At 37.0% G+C, this 24,389-nt stretch overlaps 1 protein-coding gene and 1 long non-coding RNA gene across 3 annotated transcripts in view; one reads left to right on the forward strand and one right to left on the reverse strand.

Moving 5' to 3' along the window:
* LOC110677181 overlaps window positions 1-17,980 on the reverse strand; it is a 92,907-nt gene extending 74,927 nt beyond the window's left edge. The window contains exon 1 of one of the 2 annotated variants that reach the window (XR_002501000.1): window positions 17,827-17,980. This is a non-coding gene — a long non-coding RNA (uncharacterized LOC110677181). Of the gene's footprint in view, window positions 1-677; window positions 1,359-17,826 lie in introns of those variants that run through there. The other variant, XR_002501001.1, reaches the window with a different exon arrangement.
* A 4,159-nt stretch (window positions 17,981-22,139) lies between these two features.
* On the forward strand, window positions 22,140-22,752 carry LOC110677182 (40S ribosomal protein S21-like). Its single transcript, XM_021848057.1, is given in 4 exon segments — window positions 22,140-22,259; window positions 22,472-22,595; window positions 22,597-22,664; window positions 22,737-22,752. Coding segments are annotated over 4 exon segments (252 nt in total). The 5' UTR covers window positions 22,140-22,209; the 3' UTR covers window positions 22,747-22,752.
* The last annotated feature ends 1,637 nt before the right edge of the window (window positions 22,753-24,389 follow it).

Here is a 24,389-nt window from a genome sequence, read left to right on the forward strand (position 1 = left end):
GGCTGTATACAACCAATAACTTCAGCGATACTTATTTTGCGGCTTAGGTGTCCGGTATTGGGGGATCTACCACGATTATCAGATGGAATATACCAGAAGAAAATAGTTCAAAGTATGTTTGTTTAGTTATTTGTAACCTCTAGGCGGAGTTTTGACTAAGAAAATCTATCAAATATTTAGTTTCGTCCTTCTTGCTGCATAACCGTCAAAAGCATTGATTTTAAATAAATTAATGAGACATTCTAATACTGTTGATCAATTCCGAATGTTATCAATGACAAACTGTAAACTAACTGTAACTGTAACTGTATGCCTCGAAATTTGTTAAAAAAAATACTGATTTTTGAAAAGCTCAATATATATATGGCATTATGGAGCCAATTTTAATAGCACAATAATTCATATTCAACAGCTCTGCAAATAACTAATCAAAGTTTGGATACATTTCTTCCGATAATATTGGAAAACAGGTAAACGATCTCTGATTTCATTTAATTTTTTGACTTATATCATCAAAAGGCTTAACTATACGATTTTTTTTTAAATTTTACCCAGACATGCAGGTTAGCTATAGAATACTACTGGTTTGATGGAAATATTTATCTGATAATAACTTCCTGGGGAGAACCGTGCGATAACGATCGTTTTCGTTATATAATCACATCATGTTAGATTACCTCACAAAAATAAAACAGATATAAACAAAAACAACGTTTGACCACGCAACCGAACAACGCAAAAGAATATCGACGAATTAAGCCGGAATGCACTGAATCGAGAAAGAGAAACCGAAAAGTCGATAGCAGAGAGACAGAGCGAGTAAGGAAGGCGAATACGTTCTTAACCGCACGATCGTTCCTTCTAGCTGCTCCGGTTATTTTCGTTCGCGATCACGATTAAAATGACAAAATCCACTTGGAATTGGAACACTCCGATATCGGGAAAACACTTGTAGCCTTGATTCTATGGCTGGAAAACACCGCACCGCGCTACTATTCGAATGAACTTGAAAACTGCTAATAACTAGAGCTCCAAATGAAAACTAAGCGGAAAGCGAAGAAAATAGTTGAAAAAATCGCGACTTAACTTGAGTCGCATGCCCGGAGTGATGCGCGAGAGTTTGTGTGAGCAAAAACACGCTCAGCTGGAGTAAGCCCGATGACGACGAAGGCGGCGACGACAACGACCGATTGCGCTTACGTTCACTGCACTTGAATATCGTTACATGGCCTACTAATGTGTGTGCGCGATTCGAATCTCTTCACTAAGTTAATAACACGATGCACCCAACCACCGCTTACAGCATCGTAGATTTGGCCACGCCGTGCGATGGGACACTTGCTCCGGAAGTACCTACGCGGGTTGCTGCCGGTTTGACCGTGATTACGCGACCGACTCGTTCCAGAACCGGACGGTTCCTTCCATTGCTGCCACTTTCCACATTCGAACTAAATCCTAAAGAAATTGCACTAGCAATAGATCCGCAGCAATGAATGACCGTTGGAAAATCTGATGCAGACTTAACCCTTTGGCTGTGTTCTGGGGTCACTATGACCCCAGTGCACTATGAAGGGCTGTAACTTTTTTTATCATACGTTTGAGCGTTTCCACTAGTTTTTTTTTTTTATTCACGCTTCAAATATCTTGTAAAAAATTGTTTAGTGTTTTTGTTGAACAAAAATTTGAATCTTGATAACTTTGCAAAATTCAAACTGATGTTTAATTTCTCAATTGCTTTGGAGATAAGACTTAGCTTCTTTTTACCCCTATAGGCCTGAGTGAAACCAAAAATACTAAGACCCTTCCCGTTCAGCGAATACTCAGCGGATTCAAATATTGTTTTGTCAGTATACTCGTACACATATCTAGTTTCTAAAAGTGGCCAGAGGACCACGGGAATATTCACGAGGCCCGGGTTATTCCGGTGGCTCACTAGGTCAGGTTGAGTAAAAAAGGGCTACTTTGTGGGACATGCCAAGTTATCTTAATTCATTTGCAACGATAATCATTTTAATTTGCATATACCATTAAAATCTTATACCGGGTACCCCCGTTGGTTCGACCACATTTAAACACTTTTTAATTTGTACCCCGCTAATTTGCGCATCGTTCAGATTAAAAACGGTTCAAACGTCATTTAGCTCATGGAACGGAGTAAAGTGAAATGGAACGTAGAATCAAAACAAAACAGCCAAAGGGGTAACCAGAAGTAAGATTTTATTTTGCTCGTAGGGTGACTAGAAGTTCAAATTAAAAATGAACCCCGGTGGTTTGCATGAGGTACCGTTTAAATTATCGGGGGTGCACGATATTTCAACATTATAAATTAAGAATTTTTGACCGTTTAACATACACCGAATGTGGCCAATCGGACTTAATGCCTAAAAATTTGTTGGATACTAAACCTTTTCAATGCTCGAAAAAAAAGAGATCAAACATAATAATTCACAAAAATGCGTATCTATAAGCTTGGCCCAGGCGTCAAGATACAAATTAATCGCTTTTTTTTTAATTTGAAGTGACCCGGGACCCGCAATTGGTAGGATCAATCAAATGCATGAAACATTATTATCCAATTCGATTGTTTCTCAAAAGGTTTGCACTGAACTTTAGCTTGATTGGTCGCCCGTGATGGCTACTCCCAGCAGATCAGCTGTACTTACACAAGGAACCAACCAGATGTTCGCTTGGGACTAACAGACACCTTGGCACCAGCAACACCTATCCCTACCTCCTCGTGGTACTGGCCAGCCCGCATAGCAAAAAACGCTTTGGCAAATTTTCCAAACAACATTTAAATCATAAATCATACGTTAACTGCTTCCAATATTGTGGCTTAATTGTGTTACTATAAATATATTTCGGTTTTGTACTGTATCTCACACTACATCTACTGTATCGCTAATGGTTACCGTATAGCTAATTGCTATCAATCAGTTCCATATAGTCCATATTTGGAAACTATGAATAAATCAACTATTTCTAAACATACATGGGTTATATCGGAAATGGTTACAATTTGGCAAAACATTCAAATATGATTACATACTGTTTAGTATCATGAAAAGTTGTCACACATACTTTGAAGTCTTATGGTTTGATAGTAAACATACCGTACGCGGTATAGTTATATTGCACTTGTGTGCGTTTTGTGAAATCGGAGAAAATTTTTCATCAGTCAAACCGCCATGTTTGTGTTCATTTCTGCGAATCGAGTGTCGAAACTTGTTTGGTAAGATATTTCATGTTAAATTGCTCAAAACAACGCACTTAATTTGGTTTCTGTGTTTTCAGAAGTGAATGCTTTCATAATAGTAAAGTTGATATAATTTGTGTAACTGAATCATGGCTATCGGATAAAACTTCTGATGATGTTGTTAGTATTGATGGATATAAACTGATTAGAAACGATCGTTGCTATAGTAGAGGTGGTGGCATTTGTATCTATTATAAAAGTGATCTATCCTGTAAAGTAATAGAATATTCTGAACTATATGTAAATGCAGAAAACAGTAACATTACAGAATATTTGTTAGTTGAAGTTACTGTACGTAACGAAAAATTCTTGCTGGGTGTTTTTTACAATCCACCTAGGTGTGACTGCGCCGAATTCCTTTTCGAAAAGCTTACAAATCTATCCTTGCAATATCAAAAATGCGTTCTAATTGGTGATTTCAACACTGATCTCATGAAGCATGATAACAGATCTAATAGGTTCCGTAGCGTTATAGACAATTTAGGTTTTAGTTGCATTGGTTCTGAACCAACGCATTGTTCTTCAGAAAGCAGCTCCTTGATCGATCTTTTATTGACAAGTGATACTGATTTCATCGTGAATCTTAATCAAGTTGCTGCTCCAGGATTTTCTTATCACGATATAATATTTTCTTCTTTGAATATTCGACGCACTGAGCCAAAGTCTGTTTCGTACTTCAGAGATTACTCTCGTTTGGATAGAGCTAGTTTAGAAAACACCTTAAATTGTACTGATTGGTCACTGTTTTGCGCTATCAATGACTCTGATTTGGCATTAAATATTTTGAATCAATACGCTTCCCAGTTATATGATACTTTTATTCCTCTTCGCAGACATAAACCTAAGAGATGTAACCCGTGGTTCAATAATGCGATTTCGTTGGCTATGATAGAGCGTGATATTGCTTATCGGTCTTGGGTCAGAAGTAAAAATCATCTTGATCATGAACAATATAAGAGAATTCGAAACCATGTTACGAACATGATTAAGGAAGCAAAATGCAATTATGTTACTAATGTTGTGGATTCTCATATCACCAACAAAAATCTTTGGAAAAAACTTAAGGATATCAATGTCACTACTGATACTTGTACAATTCCGTTAGAAAATACCTGTGATGAGATTAATGAATATTTTTGCTCAAATTTCAATGTAGATCAAAATTTACCACCATTCGCAGTACCTAATGAACATGGCTTCAAATTTACATTAACTGACGAATATTCTGTTTCAAACGCAATCAATGCTATAAAATCTAATGCGTTGGGATTAGATGGAATTCCTCTTAAATTTGTTAAACTAATCTTACATTTCATTATTACTCCTATAACTCATGTGTTTAACACTATTATCAAAAGTTGTAAATTTCCTACTGTTTGGAAGCTTTCAAAAGTAATTCCTATAAGAAAAAAAACCAAGGAAGAGTGATATACATAACTTAAGACCGATAAGTATATTGTGCGCTTTATCAAAAGCACTAGAAAAAATTTTGAAAAATCAAATTCAGGAATTTCTTACCGATTTTAGCCTTTTACACCCACTGCAATCTGGTTTCAGATCAGGACACAATACTTCTAGTGCTCTTTTGAAAGTACATGACGATATTCACAAAACTATTGATCAGAGGGGAAAAGCGCTTCTACTTCTCATTGATTTTTCGAAAGCTTTCGATAGGGTTTCACATTATCATTTATTAAGAAAGCTTTCAACTCAATTTTACTTCTCCAGAGATACTGTGAACCTTATACGCTCGTATCTAACCGACCGTTTTCAGATAGTTGATGTGGATGGAAAAATGTCTAGAAAAGCTGGCATAACGTCTGGAGTCCCAAAAGGATCAGTTTTAGGTCCACTCTTGTTTTCATTGTTTATCAATGATTTACCTTCTATCTTGAGATATTGTAGCATACATATGTTTGCAGATGATGTTCAAATCTATATTTGCTCTACCAATCTTTCTGAATCAGAATTAGCGCGTCTAATTAACTATGATCTTTTAAATATTTTGGCTTGGTCGATTCTTAATCTTCTCCCTATAAATTCATCGAAAACAAAAATAATGTTTATTTCACGGTCACGCAGCGCACCTAGCATTTTACCTGAAATTAGAATTGGCAATGACATAATTAGCTATGTTAATAAAGCATCCAGCCTCGGTATTATTTTCCAAAACGACCTTGAGTGGGACTCACACATTGATTCCCAGTGTGGAAAAATTTTTGGAGGTTTGAGACACTTGAAACAAACAGGAAGCATGTTACCAGCTCATGTCAAGCTTCGACTCTTTAAGGCCTTACTTTTACCTCATTTTACATACGGTCTCGAGTTAATTCTCAACGCCTCAGCAAGAGCTATCGACAGATTACGGATAGCTTTAAACTGTTGCGTTTGTTGGGTCTTCAATCTATCGTTCTACTCCAGAGTCACACACCTGCAACCAGAGTTACTCGGATGCAGTTTTTATGAATTCTTCAAAATCAGAACAGTTATAGCTATTTTCAAAATAATTACCACTAAAACGCCACGTTTCTTATCAGACAAATTTCAACCATTTCAAAGTATTCGAGTAAATAATTTTGTAATACCGCAATATAACACCTCACATTATGGAGCATCGTTTTTCGTTCGTGGTATTGTATACTGGAATCAGCTATCGTCCGAAACAAAATCATGTTCTAATATATCAGAGTTCCGTAGGCAAAGCACACAACACTTTTCAGGAAGGAATTAAAGTTAATGTTTAAGAATAGATGTAGTATAACCATAATGTTAAAAACATAATAATTTGAAAATTGAATTCCGATTGCTAAATTTTAAAAGGATTGTCCTTACTTAGCAAGTATTTGTAATAAATAAAAATAAAAATAAAAAAATAATCCAATAACTTCACAAATTGTAAACGTTTTTATTCAAAATATATTGTTTTACAATTCTAGAACTGTTTCTTTTGTGGTAGATTGAGTGAAAAATGGATAGTATGTCTACCATCTGATGAACGGTAAACGAAAAATTTTGTTCGATAAAATCGACGATTTTCTATGGTTACATAACGTAACCGCCTATTCCCCACATTGTTATTTGTCTGATTACCGTTTCCCATAAGGGCAAAACAGTCTGTGGTACTGTGGGTATATTGTTATTCTGGATGTTGTCCGGAAAGGTTCAGATATTTGGGTTTATTCTACGACTGGCGTGAGGTGACAATTGTCGGTGTCGTATAGCGAGGTGACAATTCTCGACTCGAGTGAAGTGACTCGCCGTGCAAATCAAATGGAGAGTCACTTCACTCGAGTCGACAATTGTCATCTCGCTATACGACACCGACAATTGTCACCTCACGCCACTCGTAGAATAAGCCCAATTGTTTGAAGTAGTTGTAGACAATATTGGAAACAATGCTAATATGGTTCATGATTATGCGGGAGAATACGAGTAACCTTAGGGAACGCGGGTAGATCACCTTTTCGTGGTGCGTTATGGGGTAAAGATCTACCAATGAACCCTAGTCCTGACTGCTTCAAACGAAGAGAACAGGATGCTATAGTAATCAAAGGAACACTATTAGTCCTTGTTACATTTTAAACCTTGTTAAAAGTGACAAGTCTCGGTTTTCCAGAAGCCGAGAATGACCTTGAGACAAGGATAAAAATAATCTTTTATTTATTGTTCTCTAGTTTGAAGAAGTAAGGACTAGGATTCTGATGCATGGACAATATCGGTGTCACTTCCCGACTTTATCAAGGGATCCGATTTTGACTGATAAAGGGGCGCGCCTGCGGAGAGTGTACCCACCACACCCTTCGAAAGGTTTAAAAAGCGGAACCTTTCAATTAGAATCCTTTCCTGTGATCAAGTTAGGAATGACAACTGTAAAAAAACCGAATACTTTATCACTTCTCGATAGTGACAAAGTAACACGACATGCACTACACAAAGGACACAGGATATGCTACAAAGGATCAAATATTGGTCGCAGTGGTTTATGTTCCGAACAGAAAAAAAAATAAAAAAAAACCTTAGGGAAGATTGGGTAGCAAACCCCGGTGGGAACTCTGGTCGTTGGTTGACAGGGAAGGGGAGGTTTGCTTTTGCTTCTGCAAACCTGGAGCGTCTGCACTCCGTGTTAGGAGCGGCTCACAACAACGTCTGTTCCCCATGGAGCGGCTGATCATCGTCCGAGTGCCAGAGAATGACTCTAAGCTTAACTGCGCGCTATGGTCCTCCGAAAATTTATTGAGAATGGTCCTCCGGAAATCTAGGAGGTTGGTGTCAGGTCCTGCAAGCCAGCCGTAAACAAATCAAGCAACGAATAATCAACGAAAGAATACGAACCGGGACAATCGGCGAAGACCACAGTGACGTGAAGGGACTAGCGTGTGGAAGCTCGGTACGTGGAATTGTAAATCTCTCAACTTCATCGGGAGCACACGCACACTCGCCGACGTGCTGAAGGACCGCGGATTCGGCATCGTAGCGTTGCAGGAAGTATGTTGGAAGGGATCAATGGTACGAACGTTTAGAGGTAACCATACCATCTACCAGAGCTGCGGCAACACACACGAGCTGGGAACAGCGTTTATAGTGATGGATGATGTGCAAAGGCGCGTGATCGGGTGGTGGCCGATCAATGAGAGAAAGTGCAAATTGAGGCTCAAAGGCCGGTTCTTCAACTTCAGCATAATAAATGTGCACAGCCCTCACTCCGGAAGCAGCTTTTACGCGCAGCTCGAACGCGAGCACGACAGCTGCCCAAGTCACGACGTCAAAATCATAGGAGCACGGAGAAATATTTTTACTTAATTTTTGAGTTTACTTTACCCAAAATTAAGTATATCGATTAGAGTTTCAACCCAAAATCTCTCGGTTTTCTCTTTCTCCCACACGAATGTTGTCAAAAATAGAGAGAGCTGCATCTACCCAATGGGGGTACTTTGGCCCAATAAGCCAAATTTGGGTAAATGCAACTTTTCTTATGTTTGGGTCGAAAGAACTCAATTTTGCGTTAAATCAACCCAAAATTGAGTATATTTTTCTAATGGAATCAAAGCCAAACTACCTTGTGGGGACCATGGAAATTTAGCCAAAATTGAGTTATTGGGCTCAACTACGGAATTGCGTTGAAACAACCCAAAATTGAGTTGAATTCCGTCTCCGTGAGATCTACACGTTCAGGTTGGCCAGGAGGAAGAATTCAGAACGACGATTGGAAAGGTTAGCGCCCACCGGCAGACGAACTAAAATGGCCTACAAATAATTGATTTTGCCGCCTCCAAGAATATGGCCATTCGTAGCACCTACTTCCAGCACAGCCTTCCATACCGATACACCTGGAGATCACCATAGCAGACAGAATCACAAATCGACTACGTTCTGATTGATGGACGGCACTTCTCCGACATTATCGACATCAGGACCTATCATGACGCTAACATCGACTCTGACCACTATCTGGTGATGGTTAAACTGCGCCCAAAACACTCCGTCGTTACCACTTCAGTCGTCGCGCTGTTGTATTTTGTACAACACCACTGAAAAAAAACCTCGCTTTTCGTTCACAACAGCAGCGCGGTGGTTCTGACGGTGGGGTTAACAACGTACGGTACCGACGGTCGGCTCGGTATGATCTAGAGCGGCTTAAGCAACCGAATGTCGCAGCTGCGTACGCGCAGCACCTCGAGTCTGCATTACCGAAAGAGGGTGAGCTGGATGAAGCCTCTCTTGAGGACTGCTGGAGAACAGTTAAAGCAGTCATCAACGATGCAGCTGAGAGCAACGTCGTATACCTCCGACCCCGGACGGAACGATTGGTTCGACGAGGAATGTAAGCAGATTCTGAAGGAGAAAAATGCAGTGCGGGCGGTCATGCTGCAACAAGGGACCCGACAGAACGTGGAACGTTGTAGACGGAAACCAGGTCCGTCACACTCGGGCTCAGATTGGGTACCACTTCTAGTACTGCATTTTGGTCCCTCGGTAGTGCAAAAGGTACCCAAGTTTGACAGATCGCAGTACACTTTTCACGGCATTCTAGATTACCTCATGAGCCATAAAATTTTGAGCAACTGCAAGGGACATGGAGGTCTTTAATTTGTCTTTGCGGAAACGGCAACAGCAAACCCACCTCTTTCGGAAGAAAAAAAACGCCACCTGGAGGAGACGGAGTGTGAGGAGATGGAACAGCTGTGCTGGTTTCAAGAAACACGCAAGCTCTATCAGAAGCTTAACGCATCCCGCACGACTTTGTGCCGCAAGTCGAGATGTGCAGGGATAAGGGTGGGACCATTTTGACGGACGAGTGGAAGCAGCAGTTCGACGAACACCTGAGTAGCGCTGAGAGCACGAGCCTCACTTTGAGGGAGATTAAGGATGCCATTCATCAGCTCAAGAACAATAAAGCTGCTGGTAAGGATGCTATAGAAGCTGAACTCTCGAAGATGCGCCCGGAGAGGCTGGCCATTTGTCTGCACCGGCTGATACGCACAATCTAGGAAACAGAACAGCTACCGGAGGAGTGGAAGGAAGGGGTAATATGCCCCATCTACAAGAAGGGCGACAAGTTAGATTGTGAGAATTTTCGGGCGATCACCATTCTAAGGACCAGATCTTTACTTTACGGCAAAGCAACCAAAAATGTCGTGAATACAAGGTCCCAACGCATCACCGTTTTATCGATTTCAAGGCGACATACGATAGCATCAACCACGTAGAGCTATGGAAATTCATGGTTGAGAACCGCTTTCCCGGGAAGCTCACGAGACTGATAAGAGCGACGATGGAAGGTGTGCAAAATTGTGTGAAGGTTTCAGGCGAACACTCTAGTTCGTTTAGATCCCGCCGGGGACTGCGACAAGGTGATAGACTGTCGTGCCTGTTGTTCAATATTGCACTAGAAGGTGTTATGCGGAAAGCCGGGTTTAACAGCCGGGGTAAGATTTTTACGAGATCCAGCCAATTTGTTTGCTTCGTGGATGATATGGACATTGTCGGCCAAGCTTTTGAAAAAACGACAGACATGTAAACCCGCCTGAAACGCGAGGCAGCAAAAGTTGGATTGGTGGTGAATGCGACCAAGACAAATTACATACTAGCTGCTGGGGCCAAGCACGACAGGGCTCGCCTAGGTAGCAGTGTTACGATAGACGGGGATCCGTTCTAGGTGGTCGACGAGTTCGTCTACCTTGGATCCTTCCTGATGGCTGACAATAACGTTAGCCGTGAAATACGGAGGCGCATCATCAGTGGAAGTCGGGCCAAGATCCAACCTGCTAGGACTTTTGAAATGATTCTCAAAATATTTTCCAAAAAATCCTGGACATTGGGGTTGATTTTCAGTATTTATTGGGAAAATAGATTTTTTCAGGACTTCATTCATTACTTCCTTCGGGTTTTATCCCAATCCAGAGGATTACATTGGTTTCTTCCATACATATTGGAAAAAACTGGATACGTTTTGAAGGACTTTCTAAAAGAATTTCGGAAGTATTATTAGAAAAAAAAATCCTTAAAATACTTCTGAAAGGAATTTTCAGGATTTCTTGGGAAAAATTATGTAAAATGAATGGATAAAATTCTGGAGAAATATTCTAAATTATGTTCGAAGAAATATTAAGAACAGCTTCGGATAGAATAACTTTAAGGTGTTTCTAAAGAAACTCACAAAGTAGCTTTAAAATAAATTGATTTAGAAATGTTGGTGATCAAGGAGTTATTCTCGATTCTTGGAATAGTTGTTTGTGCTTATTCTGAAGAAGTTCTAGAAAACAAATCTAAAATAAAAATAATTTTTTACAGCATTTTCTTAAAGATATCCCTGAAAGAATTTTTGGAAAAATCTTTGGATATTTTTATTAAAAATCTCTAAAGAAATCCTTCCAAAGAGTTCCATAGCAGAATCCTTGTTGATAGAATTGTGAGACATGTATGGCAAGGTTCCAATAAAATACTAGGAGTAATGTTTAATGAAATATCTTGACAATATCCCAAGAAACAAAAATTTGGGGAAAAAAATTGAAACAATTTTGAATTGATTCCTGAAATGGACATTGATAGCTTCCATGAAACAATTATGAGCATATTACCCCAGGTAACATTTTGGTTGGTATAAAATTTGTTGTACATCATTCTATATGAATCAATTCAATCGTATAGAATGCATGAAAAGGCTATATACATACCAAAGTGGAGGCTATATGCGTACTTGACACGACTTTTACAGACTTTCTGCGACCAGAAATACGATGCCTCAAAATTATGATGAAAATAAAAAAAAAGTTTTCAGCAAGCCTCGAACACGGGATCTCTGAATTAGAATTCGGACACCTCACCACTGTACCACCAATGGTTACATAATAGAAACCCGTTTTTTTGTCAATATCAATGCATGTTTCATGTACAGCGACACTTGCATTATTGTTCTTTAAGGCCCATCGTCAGCTGATACCAAGTTTGGGTGGCAATTTTTGCTAAGTTAGGTATTGCGATTTCATATGATGCTTTCTGGATTGATATATGATCTGTTAGTTTATATAACTTAACGCGATTTTGTGATGCACTATTTACGACATGTTTTGCTGTCAACACAGATTGTCGTTTATGAATCGTATTGGAGATTGTGTATACATTTTGAGTTGACATTGATAACGCTTAGTCTGGTATCTTGTGCGATTCTGATGTTTGACGTACGAATATGTGATTTTGGATACCGTAAAATGGGGTAAAGTTGATCACTTCTGAGCGATTCTGTTCTATAATTCCTAGTAGGATGCATGTATTCTCACCCAAATATTTTTAAAACCTGTACTGGTTGGATGTTCATCGAATTATACAAATGAAAATTTTACGAATTGTTATCATAATAATAAAAACATTTTTTAGAAACCAAAAACTGGAATTTTTGATTCCGGGGTGAAGTTGATCAATTACTGTGACACGTTTCCTAAAATAAAGAGACATGCTATTTTATAAATTTGGGATCACTGATCCCGAATCAAGTCTTAAAAATCTTACAACTTGTTGATAAATCGGTCGATTTTAGAATTGAATGTTGTGAAATCCAGAATACACCAAATAAAACGCCTAAAGGTATGCAATTTTCTTTGAAATTAGCAACTCGCTCACAAATAGAACATTTTTATCTCTGAAAATGATTTTTTATCCTCAATTCAAATATAAAACTGGGTTCACAGAACATATATGGAATGTACAAAACAGTTTATTTAAATGGTGTCTTTATATAGCCTTGGCAATAGTCGAATGTTTGGGGTAGAACCCTTATACAGCTCATCAAACATTTCCTTATAAATCTGTTTTTTCCAGGGTATAACTATCTTGAACGACGAACCGAATTTCGAAACATCAAGAGCAGCTATCAGGTAATACGATATGACATAACTTGTGATAATTGAAAACGAATAATAGCTCTCTTGGCAGTTCATACATGTGGCTACGGGAATGATCAACTTCTCCCCACTGATCAACTACACCCCGAATTACGGTACACATTCTTATACGATACAAGGTTCACTGGGGTACATCTGTAAAAATTCAAGAAAAAATTTTCGAAGGAATCTATTGAAAAATCAAAGGTATCATTTGTGGATTTTTTTGAAAAATAGTTAGAGGAACCCCGGAAAAATTATTCAAGAAATCTGTAGAGTAATTTACGGAGGTGGTTTTGCAATAAATTTTACTATAAATATCATGAACTTATTCCTTGTGTTTTTAAAGTTTGCATTTGATAGGTAACAATAACCAGAAGAAAACTGAAATCAAATCCTAAAGAAATCTCTAAATGAATCCCGAAGTATTTTCTTGGTAAATTTCTTATTTAGGTATAAAATAAATGATGTTTGAACTCTTTACAAGTCTCACAAATTTCCAAATCATGATATGTTTCTACGCTCGACTGAAGAGCCCTAAACGACCCAAAGATCCCACCACAGTACTCATGGGGAAAGTTTTTGCAATCCCATTAATTATGATGCAATGATGATGATGATCAGTGGCGCGAGAAGTGGGTAGGACAGGTAGGACATGTACTACGCACAGAAACACCAGGGTAGGACTGTCAAAGGATTGTCTTACCCATGATTCATAAATTTGTTATCTAGAAATAGATGAGAAAATTAAAACCTCCTCACAAGACAAGCAGCTTGATCACTCAAAGGAGTTTTTCCCTCTTTCAAAATTATTGATTAAAATAAATAAATAAATAAATAAATAAGCAGTTTGATCAATTTTTAAAATAATGTTGAATTTGAAATCGATTCAAAAAGGATATAAATATGAAGGATATTTATAATATAATATTAATGATAGCAAAAGTTGTTTCAATGAATGATCCTAAAGACAGGACAAGGGTTCTTTTCCAGAGACTTGGTCTCTATTTTAATGCAAGTTTCTAAAAAGTCTCTATTTTTAAGGGTCTCTAGAGTATCTATTTTAACCAAAATGGATCTTGCCTTGAATTCTGCTGCAAAAATAAAGAGGCTCCAAAGAAACCCTCAGAGACCATAACGGGTTTGACAGGCTCTTGAAAAAAATGTCTCTGATTTTTGAGAACGGTGTTTTTTTAAGAAATGCTGCAAGAATTACTCCGCCTGTTCATGTGGATTTCTTCAGGAATTCATCAACGGTTCCTCCCAGAAATCCAAATTTCCTTGAGGGATTCTTTGAACAAATCTATTTTATTCTAGGAATTTTTCTATCATTTCATCCAAGTATTACTCCCTGCAGTTTTTTTTTAGTTTCTCTAAAAATTCTCATGATTTAGTTTATTTAAGTTTTCACACCAGTTTATATTACAACAATTTTTCCAGTAATTCCTGCACAAATTTCCATAGATATTCTGTTCAAATTTTTCGAAAAAAATCTTAAAAAAATCCTGCATAATACTATCCCGAGCCTCGATTGATTTTTTCGATTGTCTAAGCAAATTATCTAACAATTTTTTCTAAAACTTCCTCAAGAGTACAAGAGTTATTTCAGAGATCCTTGTTCATTAACGGTGACTCAGAAACTTACACAAGTTTTCTCAGAAGTTACCCTAGATTTTTTTTAGAAACAGCTCCCGGATTAATTTTTCGGGAAAAATATCCTTGGAATCTCCCTGGTTTTCTTGTATAGAACCCTAAAGACAATTTTACACGGAAGCCCTAGCAATTTCTGGAGAAGTTATTGATTGAATTTTAGAAGATGATTTGAAGAAGCTGTGAATGTCCTAGGAAAATCGATGGATAAATCACTAGTTAAAATCTTGGAGGAATTAGGACGTTCTTCTCACAAAATTTTTGAATGATTACAGATGATTTCTAAAAAAATCTTCATTCAAAAAATTCATTTCTATGGTTCACCTTGGGAAAATCCTGGGTGAATTCTGAAAGTATTCTAAAAATAATATTGGAGAAAAACCCTAGGAAATTCGTGTGAAGGAACAATTATGATTTGGCACCACAACGATTATTGTTGAAATTTTTAAGTTTTACTAATGATTTTGGTGAAGATTTTCGTGTATAAATTTCATAAGTCAATCTATGAAAAACAATAATAAGCGCAATGATATTTGCTTTCTTAAAATTATCAATCACTAATAACGGTTGCCTTTTATATCAGGCGGAGGCGAGCTCAAAAATTGGAATGTTTTGATAACATTTAATCTGTTTTCGGATTAACTTGTACCCAACATCGAAAGCGGAGCAGTTTCTCTAGCGATTGCTATGAAAATTATTTCAAATAATGGTACTTAAATATTTCAAAGCTCTCACTTATGAAACTTACTATCCCATTTTCGAAATGGTTAAGCGTTCAATGAAACCATAGTTTTGTTGATTCATAAGTCATGATTTATGGAAAATCTAAGTATTTTTGCCTCAGTGTAGTAAATTTTAATTTCCAGTCTAGGGTTAAACATATTGTTTCGCTCACTGTGCTCAAAATATTTGTCAACGTTTGTCCCTACCCATTGTTTTGAAAGTGGACGCGCCTCTGATGATTTACCATTTTTGTATTTGTGACAAGCATGAAGATACTCTATGCTCTGGAAAATCAAGGAAATCTTCAAGTTGAGAAAAAAATTCGATCGACGCTATTCGTACCCACGGCCCTAAAATAGGTCTTGTTGAACAGTTGTACGTTTACCGCTACAACTATTTTCGCTAGGACGTCGATGAGTTTGAATTTGTATTGGTCAATAATGTCATATTCATCTTCAAATTATCACAAGTTAAAACAAAACCCGATGATGGATTCGCGTGATTTTGTTTTAATTTGTGGTAATTTGAAGAATACGACAAAAAGCATCTCCGGTGGTAGAACATTGAGCTAACCGAGCTTGCAGCACGTAGCCCTAACAAACAGTTGGCTTTCTAACTATTCTGCATCCTGAGAGGTATGAGTTCGGTATATTTGATGCTCACTAGCGCCTCTTGGCGACAAAACATGTTTATTAAAAGGGAAGCACTAATTTTCGACCTATACGAATTCTGGACCAAGTTTCGGATTTCCATAAAAAGTAGACCAAAATCGTATGGCGCAGACAACGTAACTCTTCTTTGGCACAGACAGAAGGTAACCGATCGATCCGTCCATGTCGGGCTTCCGATAGGAACCACGAGAGATCGCGCGCGCGCATCCAAAGCAGCCGGCGCGTAACGAGAGCATGGTTTGTGTTGTTTCACACCATGCTTGCGCCTTCAGCAATCCATTCCAAGACTCCGGCTGCCTATACCTATACCAGCATCTGTCGGCAAAATCGGTTGCTTGATTAGCTGCTCTCCGATCATATGAGCTGCTGCAGCAAGTCGTGTAATCACATTCTATTGTTTGCGAAGAGTTTAACGTTCGATTGATGATGGATGGTATCAGCAACTCTATTAGCAGTAGCTACCTACATTGTTGTGTGCTTACCATATCTCTTGGGTAAATTAGTCAGACAGTTCTGCATTTCTAATTCTTTCACCCCTCTAGGAGGCGATGCGATGAACTTTCGTTTCACCTTTCGCTTTGTTTTATTCAGTTAAGCTACTTGTTAGTGTCTGTATCATCAGTTGCATATGAACAGTAGGTAATCAAAGTTGTGGCTAGGTATTGCGACTGCGACCACGAACGCCATGTGCATATTAAATTTGGTTCTTCGAAAAGGCAGACGGATGGGGCTGTCCTACATAAGTTGAGCATCGATCGAATTGGCCTCATTTCATCCAGGTTTGTGTTATTAGTTGTGAACGATAGAATTCATGAATAACTCGATGGTCTCTTCGATCGCAGTTACACTGGTTTTGTCGTCTGTAACTCGTCCTTACTCGATGCTCCCTTCAATATCGAGTTATGAAGAGTTGACTGTAGCTAGAATTGTGTTGAGGTATAGAGGTCCATACTTTAAATTATTTTATTGATATTGTTTTCAATATTACTTTCATTGCTTGTACTTACACTCCAGTGCAAAAGTTTTGATACATCCCCTGAAAAGATACAGAAGATTTTTGTCCATATCTATGGGATTATAGACGTGGCTCAGTTTAACCTTTTTCGTATTTGTTGAATGTTGTTTACTAAAATTTTGACATATTTCAAAACTACACTACAAAAACAGATTCCGGGTCATTTGGCTGAATGCCGTTTGGTCGAACGCCATTTGGCCGAAAGGGTCATTTGGCCGAATAATCACACTAATGGGAAAATATAGATTGCATGTTAGAAAAAAGATGTGAAGTTTATATACGAGATATGAGCCATACGACTGTAAGTCGTCTAGGAGAAAGACATGCCTGCTTAAGTTAGCTTTAAGTCCGGCCACTTCATGCAGATACATTCTATCATTATCATTTGGAAGAATACCATATTTATAAAGAAGGTAAAATGAATTCGTCATTTATACTTGACAGCCTAGTTATAGTAGAACATGAATTCGGTCTCAAAACTCTTAGCGAAAACTATTTTTACAAACTGGGATCATTTTTTTAATCTAAGTCAGAAATTTCCATATAGCGTTAAACGCCTAAAGGTATGCAACGCCCTACAAATGTTCCGTAATACATTCAATTTTGTTCGATTGATGCTCCATTATCAAAGTTACCCCAAAACAGCAAACCAACTTTCGATTATATGAAACATTATATAACCATTCAGAATAAATCTTTTGGCAATCTATCAGCTGCAATCGATAGTTAGGATACCAGTACTTGTTTTAAAAATATGAATTATAATTCTTTGAAACAGCATGCATAAATACCCAACGAACATTTTTGCTGAATAAGAGTTAAACAAATCACTCTTAAGCTAATTTCAGTTCAATAAACTATTGTTCAGCTACTAATGTTACTGGGGTATTCAAGTTTTCTTCGAAAAAACTATCAAAGTTACCCCGTTTTACGGTACTTTATTAGAAAGAAATAAAATCGTTCGGCACGGTGATCAATTTCATCCTACTGAACAATTTCACCCGAAATTACGGTTGTTTAGCAGTATCATGTTTACATAATATTGTTGATGTGCTGCACGCAAAATAACCATTTGTTGGCATGTCATGCATAATATCACAAAGCTGAACACAACTGTAATTCAATATAACTCACCTGCTTTGCTTTAAATTGCAATTCAGCAACAAATTTTTACACAGAAATTATGTTTCAAATCTTCGTGCGATGATTATTTACATTTTTTGCGCCTAGAGGTAAACGTTCCTTGCAAGAACTAGACGCGATTCAGGCTCAATAACATCAGCTGACAAGTGCATCCTAAAAGTCAACATTGTCGCAATTCGCCTGCCGAGATGCAATACACATAGCACGAGTACATCTGATTCTATAAAATCGCACACAAGTTATTGACGTGCCGCACCTTCTACAGGTTCTACGCAGATTCACTACTTTAATTCACAAATCCTCAAATACTTGATCTTTTGACTGTTTTTATTGAAAGACTTAAACAATGAGTTGCCTCATATGACACTTATTGTTGAATCACTGTATACAGTAAGTTCCAAATTAATTGAGAGATATTTACTGGATTTAGTTATCTCTGTACTAAGCCAAACACAGGCCCAAGTGGAAATCTTCAAGGGTTTTAATCACCATAATGTTGCATGCAAAATTGTACTAGACTAATGAGGAAATTCAGTGGGATTCTTCTCCGGGAATAAGTTGGTGTAATCATATTTGAACTTAACTTACTCATCCAAAACAATTTCTGTCTGAGTGAACATATCATACAGTGAAAAAGGCTAGGATATTTTTATGTATCTTGAACAGAGCGTTACGCGTACACAGAAAGAAAAATTATTGCGGTCTTAATAATATTGCATCGTCATTCTGACAATAAACGGATTTCGATTAAACTAAGAATGATTTTTTATTACTCGCATTTAATTAATTTAATCTGAAATCGAAATTTACAATCAACTTTTCCTTTATCGATATTCCGTATTTAGTTAGAAAACCATAGTCCTCGACAAATTTCACTTCAGGACGAGCTGTCATTAGGGTTCACAAATTTCAATTTAATTGAAATATCAATGAGTTTACCGGCTGAAACATACACTGAGCCAGAAATTGCGTACGAATTTCATAAGAGAACGCTTGTGAATTGATTTCTTGACTGGTTTTCTCTCTTTCATAAGATTCTTATGAAACACAAAACGTCCGATATTCACAAGAAATTCTTGTCGTTATCATTAGAGATCTTATAAATATCTTTATTTTCCTAAATTCAAAGAGCGATTCTCTAAATACATAATGGTCCTAAAGAATTCCATAATTGATATCTATGATCCTTCATAAGAGTATCTTATGATATTATACCTATTTGTATTATGAACGCAATGATCGATGGAAGTTCACAAGTTTTCTTATGAGTCTCATTAGATGCTTCTTATGTCTTTATTCCAAAAGAATTTCGTATGAAATTCTTACGTGGTTTTTGATAGCAAGTCGACTCTTTTTCACAAGTGTTACTAATCATTGTCATACGCGCGCTTATGAATCTCAATCGTGAATATTTTGTTATTAGCATCTCTCCACGTAATTCATAAGATTTTCGTATGAAATTGTTAAGAAAATCGTACTCCATTAGATTGTCTTATGAATGTCAATGATCAATGCGTTTGATATCTAAAAAGAGTTTCTTATGGAATTATATCTGTCTATATAATGAGTGTTATTTCATAAGTCTGTTGTGGAATGTTATAAGATTCTCGAATGAAGTTAAAAATACTTCTTATGTCGTTATTCCATAAGAAATTCTTATGTACTTCATACGTTCCGTTTCCTCAGTGTACACTCAGGCAAAAATTCTATCGATATTCATTGTTTTGACTTATGTTTATTTGCCACAAGAAATCGGTAAGCATTTCATTATTTCGCCTTATGAATTTATCTGAGTTATGCCCAAGCGTTAGCTCGCTTAATTCATAGAATAGCATTATGAAAATTGACATAAAATGTTAAGAATCCAATTCATCAGCAGTATGAAGTACATTATTATTAATGGCGGAAATCATTGTTTACAGTTCGTTTTTCATTTATATTAAACTATATATTGCATTCAGGATATTATTAAATTTTTTAATGTATTCATCAGCTACAGGTGAGAAATTAATTAGCCAACTAACGAAAATAGAATTTGCACGAACTTCGCCCAGTCTCGGCTTAGCGAAGTGGATGAAAATTCTATATTCATCTAGATTTTCACTTTTTGGGCGTTTCATATTCTAATACAAAACAGACGTTAAAAACCAAAAAAAGAATTATTAGCTATAGTTCATTTAGTAATGTGTAAGCTCAACCATGCGTAAACATATATAGCGATTTTTTATTTTATAAAGAGAGAGAATTTGCGTGTGACAATGTTGACTTCCCATAAATGGATATCTTAAATGTTTATGGTTCCAACGAGGGCGATTGTTTAATGGTGCTCTCTGGTATTCTTTCCGTTTAGGCAGCTTTTCTCGGGATTTGTCCCGCAACCTCAGAGACGTTCTGACGAGGCCCATTTAGTGTTGTTTTTAGGGAAAGCCCGTTATCATGTTAGCTAGCCGTACTGAAAGTAATAAGGAATACGAATTACATTAGTGTGTGCTACGACAACTATATTTTTCTGAACAAAATATTACTAAACGATTTCACATCTATGTCCGCATTAGACAAAGAATTTAGCTTACCCCAGTATTATCAATTGGAACTCATCTTTTAACAATAAAGAATCACTAATTAAATATGTCGACGTGACGATTCAACCATTGCAACTGAAAATGAAGACACAATCACACTATGGGCGGTTTTCATACAGACTGGCGGCCAAAAATATTTTTTCCATCTCATGTCGTATTTATGAGTTTTACGATACGAATTTGATGTTTTATTTTCAAAAACAAGTTTTCGAGACTAACTTTTGAATAGGGCCTATAGCGAAATATTAAACTTTGTTACTTATAATGCATATAAGCCATTTATGCGATTAACGTTGTGCAAAACCATTATAAATATTAAAACTTACATAGAAATGATGATTTGAATGATTTAGCGAAATTCAGTTATTTTGTGAATTAGTTTTTAGCTGTTTTCAATAGAAAATGGTTAAAAATATTGGAAAAATTCAAAAAGCCTTAAATCAAAAAAGTGCAAATTTGTGCAACTAAATTCTTCACGATCATTTAGTTTACATCTCAAAGTACCCTTGGAACTGAATTTAAGCCTGGGACAACTTGGGACAAAAAAGTACTCGATGTGTTAACTATAAGCTTATTCGATTTTTTTAACCGCTTTATAAAAAAACATCATCAAAGCCACTATTTTGAACCTTTTTTTAATTTTTTTTATTGTTTCTAGGAAGCCTTTTTTGTAAGCTTTCAAATGGTGTAAAAACATTTTACGTAAGTATTATAGAAAAAAAGTTATATTCATTTGAGTAAACCATAGTTTTTGTTAATAAAAACAAGTTTTTCTCCATAGGCTCAACTTTGGCACCTCATATCTGAGTGTGCAATGCAAATCATGCCCTAATATTTTGGGGATTTCTTAGCAGACATGTTTACAATGAAATGGCGAACAAGAATTGAAATTTGGGGCACATCACTTTTTTGATTATTGGCCACCTGATAAGCCATAGTGAATCAGTGTAAGCTCTTTCAACACAGTGCTCATAATAATAACAACATCATTCACAATAACAACCTTATAACTTTTTCACAGTAATGACATCAATGAGAATCATAAGGCGCGCAATGAAATTTGTATACTTTCACTAAGTTCAGCTTACTTCTTAATTATGATTGCCATTTCAATGTTATGAAATCAATTATAGCCTTATGAAATCGGGTTTTATGTTTTTTAATGTTGAAAATCTTAAGGCGCACAATGAAATTTATATACATAATTTAAGCTTATTTTCTTTCTGGATTATGATTGTCATTTCAATAATATAAAATCAATAAAAGCCTTATGAAATCAAGTTTTGAGTATTTTTTGATGCTTCATAAGGGGGATTTGATGAAATTCGATAATTAATTTGCCTGAGTGTAGTTCAATCATTTATAATATCAAAATTTAAATATTGAGCCACAATAAAATTATGTTATACTTATAGACAAAAATGCTCTTTTGATTAAGTTATAAAAATGTGTACATTTTTCATGTAAATTTTGTTGATTGCAGTTTTTTGTTGAATTCCCGGAAACTGTTCCCGATTTTCTTCATTCAACATCAAGTAAACTCATCACACGATATTCAATTTCAAGCCATAGTCCGGATTGACAGCTGCCCCGCTGTCAAACCGGCTGTCATTCTAGTACTACTTTTCCGACCCGTTCTCTCTTTCTGATCCGCCATTGTGTTCAAGTTTGTTGTCCGACGATTTGCTCTGACCTAAAAAGTGAGTTTTTCCGCTGTAAAACAGTGTTTTATTCGTTATTGTCGGTTTAATACGATTACTTATTGGGTTTTGTATCTTGCAGTCACCAAAAAATGGAGAACGACGCCGGAGAATTCGTTGACTTGTACTGCCCAAGGAAGTGGTAAGTTTCACCGCAATGTTTTCGTCTGAATTACAAACACGTGTCGATCAAAATCCTACTTAAATTGCTGTTCATTGCGTGGCTCAACTTGGCGGGACCAGATTGTAACTCGGATTTTGGAGAATTGCGTTCCACACCGTCCTCGGTGGCCATCCCAACATCCTTTTTTGTTTACTGATCTAACCTCACTTCTTTGACGTTTCGTTTTGCAGCTCGTCCAGCAACCGAATCATCCACGCCAAGGATCATGCCTCCATCCAGATCAACATCGTCGATGTGAACCCGGCGACTGGCCGTATGCTGGAAACCTCCAAGGTGTACGCCATCTGCGGTGAGAATCCGTCGTATGGGAGAGTCGGACGATTGCATCGTTCGCCTTGCCAAGAAGGATGGGCTTTTGACTAAGTGAGTACTAAAAGTGTACTATTCAAACCAAATCAGATGAACTAATCTGTTGTTTTCTCTTTCTTTTTCCAGGAACTATTAATTTCAATGTATCCTAAGGGTAAACAATGAAAACTCCGTAATTTAAAAACGTACTTAATGGTTTGATTATATCCGATAGCACTGTCAAAGTAATTGAATTGATCTCGAACCGTTCTAACGATTCTTGATTACAGTCGACAAAGTGTACGTATAAATATTCAACATAGATCTATGTCTACACTTGGATACAATTATGAGCCTTTCGGAGATGAACCAGTCTAGGGCTGAAAATCTCCTTAATAAAGCTATAATAATAATAATAATAATTATGAGTCTTCGGAACCAAGCTGTGCTTCATATAACTTCGTTGTAGAAATTCATTTATAGGTGTAGATCTGCGAAGGGTCTGGGTCATTTGGCCATAGCATTTTTTTACAGCCATCTTTTTGAAAGCAGGTATATAATTCTGTTTATGCCAAATGGCCCGGTCTGCGAATAAGTTTTCAACTCTAGTAACTATAGGGGAGTCTGGGTAGACTTGACCCCATCCTATTTTCTCGGAATCTAAAACAGATTGATTCTAAGTTATTTCGTGCAATGATCTATACGAAAGATATATTGGGTGGTATAAATATAAAGCGCTTAACTTTACTACTTGCATCATCTACTCTCAAAAACAAAATCCACAGAGTATATTACATATAGTAAGGTGGTTCAAAAAAATCGTTTTTGCCTCCACACCGCACATTCGATTCTAGATCAAATTTTGAGTGTCGTCCCAAAATTGGAGCTCATTTGGATGAAAACTGAGGCTACACAAGCCCTTGAAAGTTTGTATGAGAATTACTATGGAAATTACAAGCATCTAATTCAATCGGTCATAGTGTTTGTACATGTGCTATTGAAAGTTAGTGAAACGCTGATACTGTTAGATACATTCATCAGCTACAACTTTGCCACATTAATTAATTATTCATTTTTGTATCACTGGATACATGCAGTGAAACATAGTAGCAATGATTCGTGTGTGATATCTCTCATTTGTCCCTCTCAAACAACAACAACAAGCTATTTTTCGCGCAAGATGCAGCAATGTTGGCCTATTCAGAAGGTAAATGAGAACCATTGAAGAATTCCATCTGGATATACATTCAACTCTCCATATCTCGATATCGAAGGGATCATCGAGATAGGGAGAGATCGAGACAAAGAACATACAGTCAACTCGCCACATCTCGATATCTCTCCTATGTCGATAATATTTTTTCGATCCCTTCATTCTGCATACATTTTTACTCTCCCTATCTCGATGTGATTTTCATTCCCGATTTTCTCTCCGTATGTCGATATACCCATTTTAAGGTTACTAGATTAGATTTTGAAGATCAAAAAAATTTGCAAAGACGACATGACGTCTGTTTGTTTGTCAATTTACCTGGGTAACGAAGTGATTTTCAATCTCCCCAGTAATCTTCAATGATCCCTTCGATATCGAGATGTGGAGAGGCGGACTGCACTTTTAATGAATACTAGATGAGCTGCAGTATACATCATGATTTATCATATAACTTCTAGAAATACAGTCAACTCTCCCTTACTCGATATTCTGTATCGATATTTCCCTAATTTCGATGATTCCAGTCCCTTCAATTTAGCATTCTTTGATACCTCTGTGAGTCGATACCCCTCTAATCGATACTATCT

Source organism: Aedes aegypti, chromosome 2 (assembly GCF_002204515.2).
Source record: "Aedes aegypti strain LVP_AGWG chromosome 2, AaegL5.0 Primary Assembly, whole genome shotgun sequence".
In the NCBI taxonomy this organism is placed as follows: domain Eukaryota; kingdom Metazoa; phylum Arthropoda; class Insecta; order Diptera; family Culicidae; genus Aedes; species Aedes aegypti.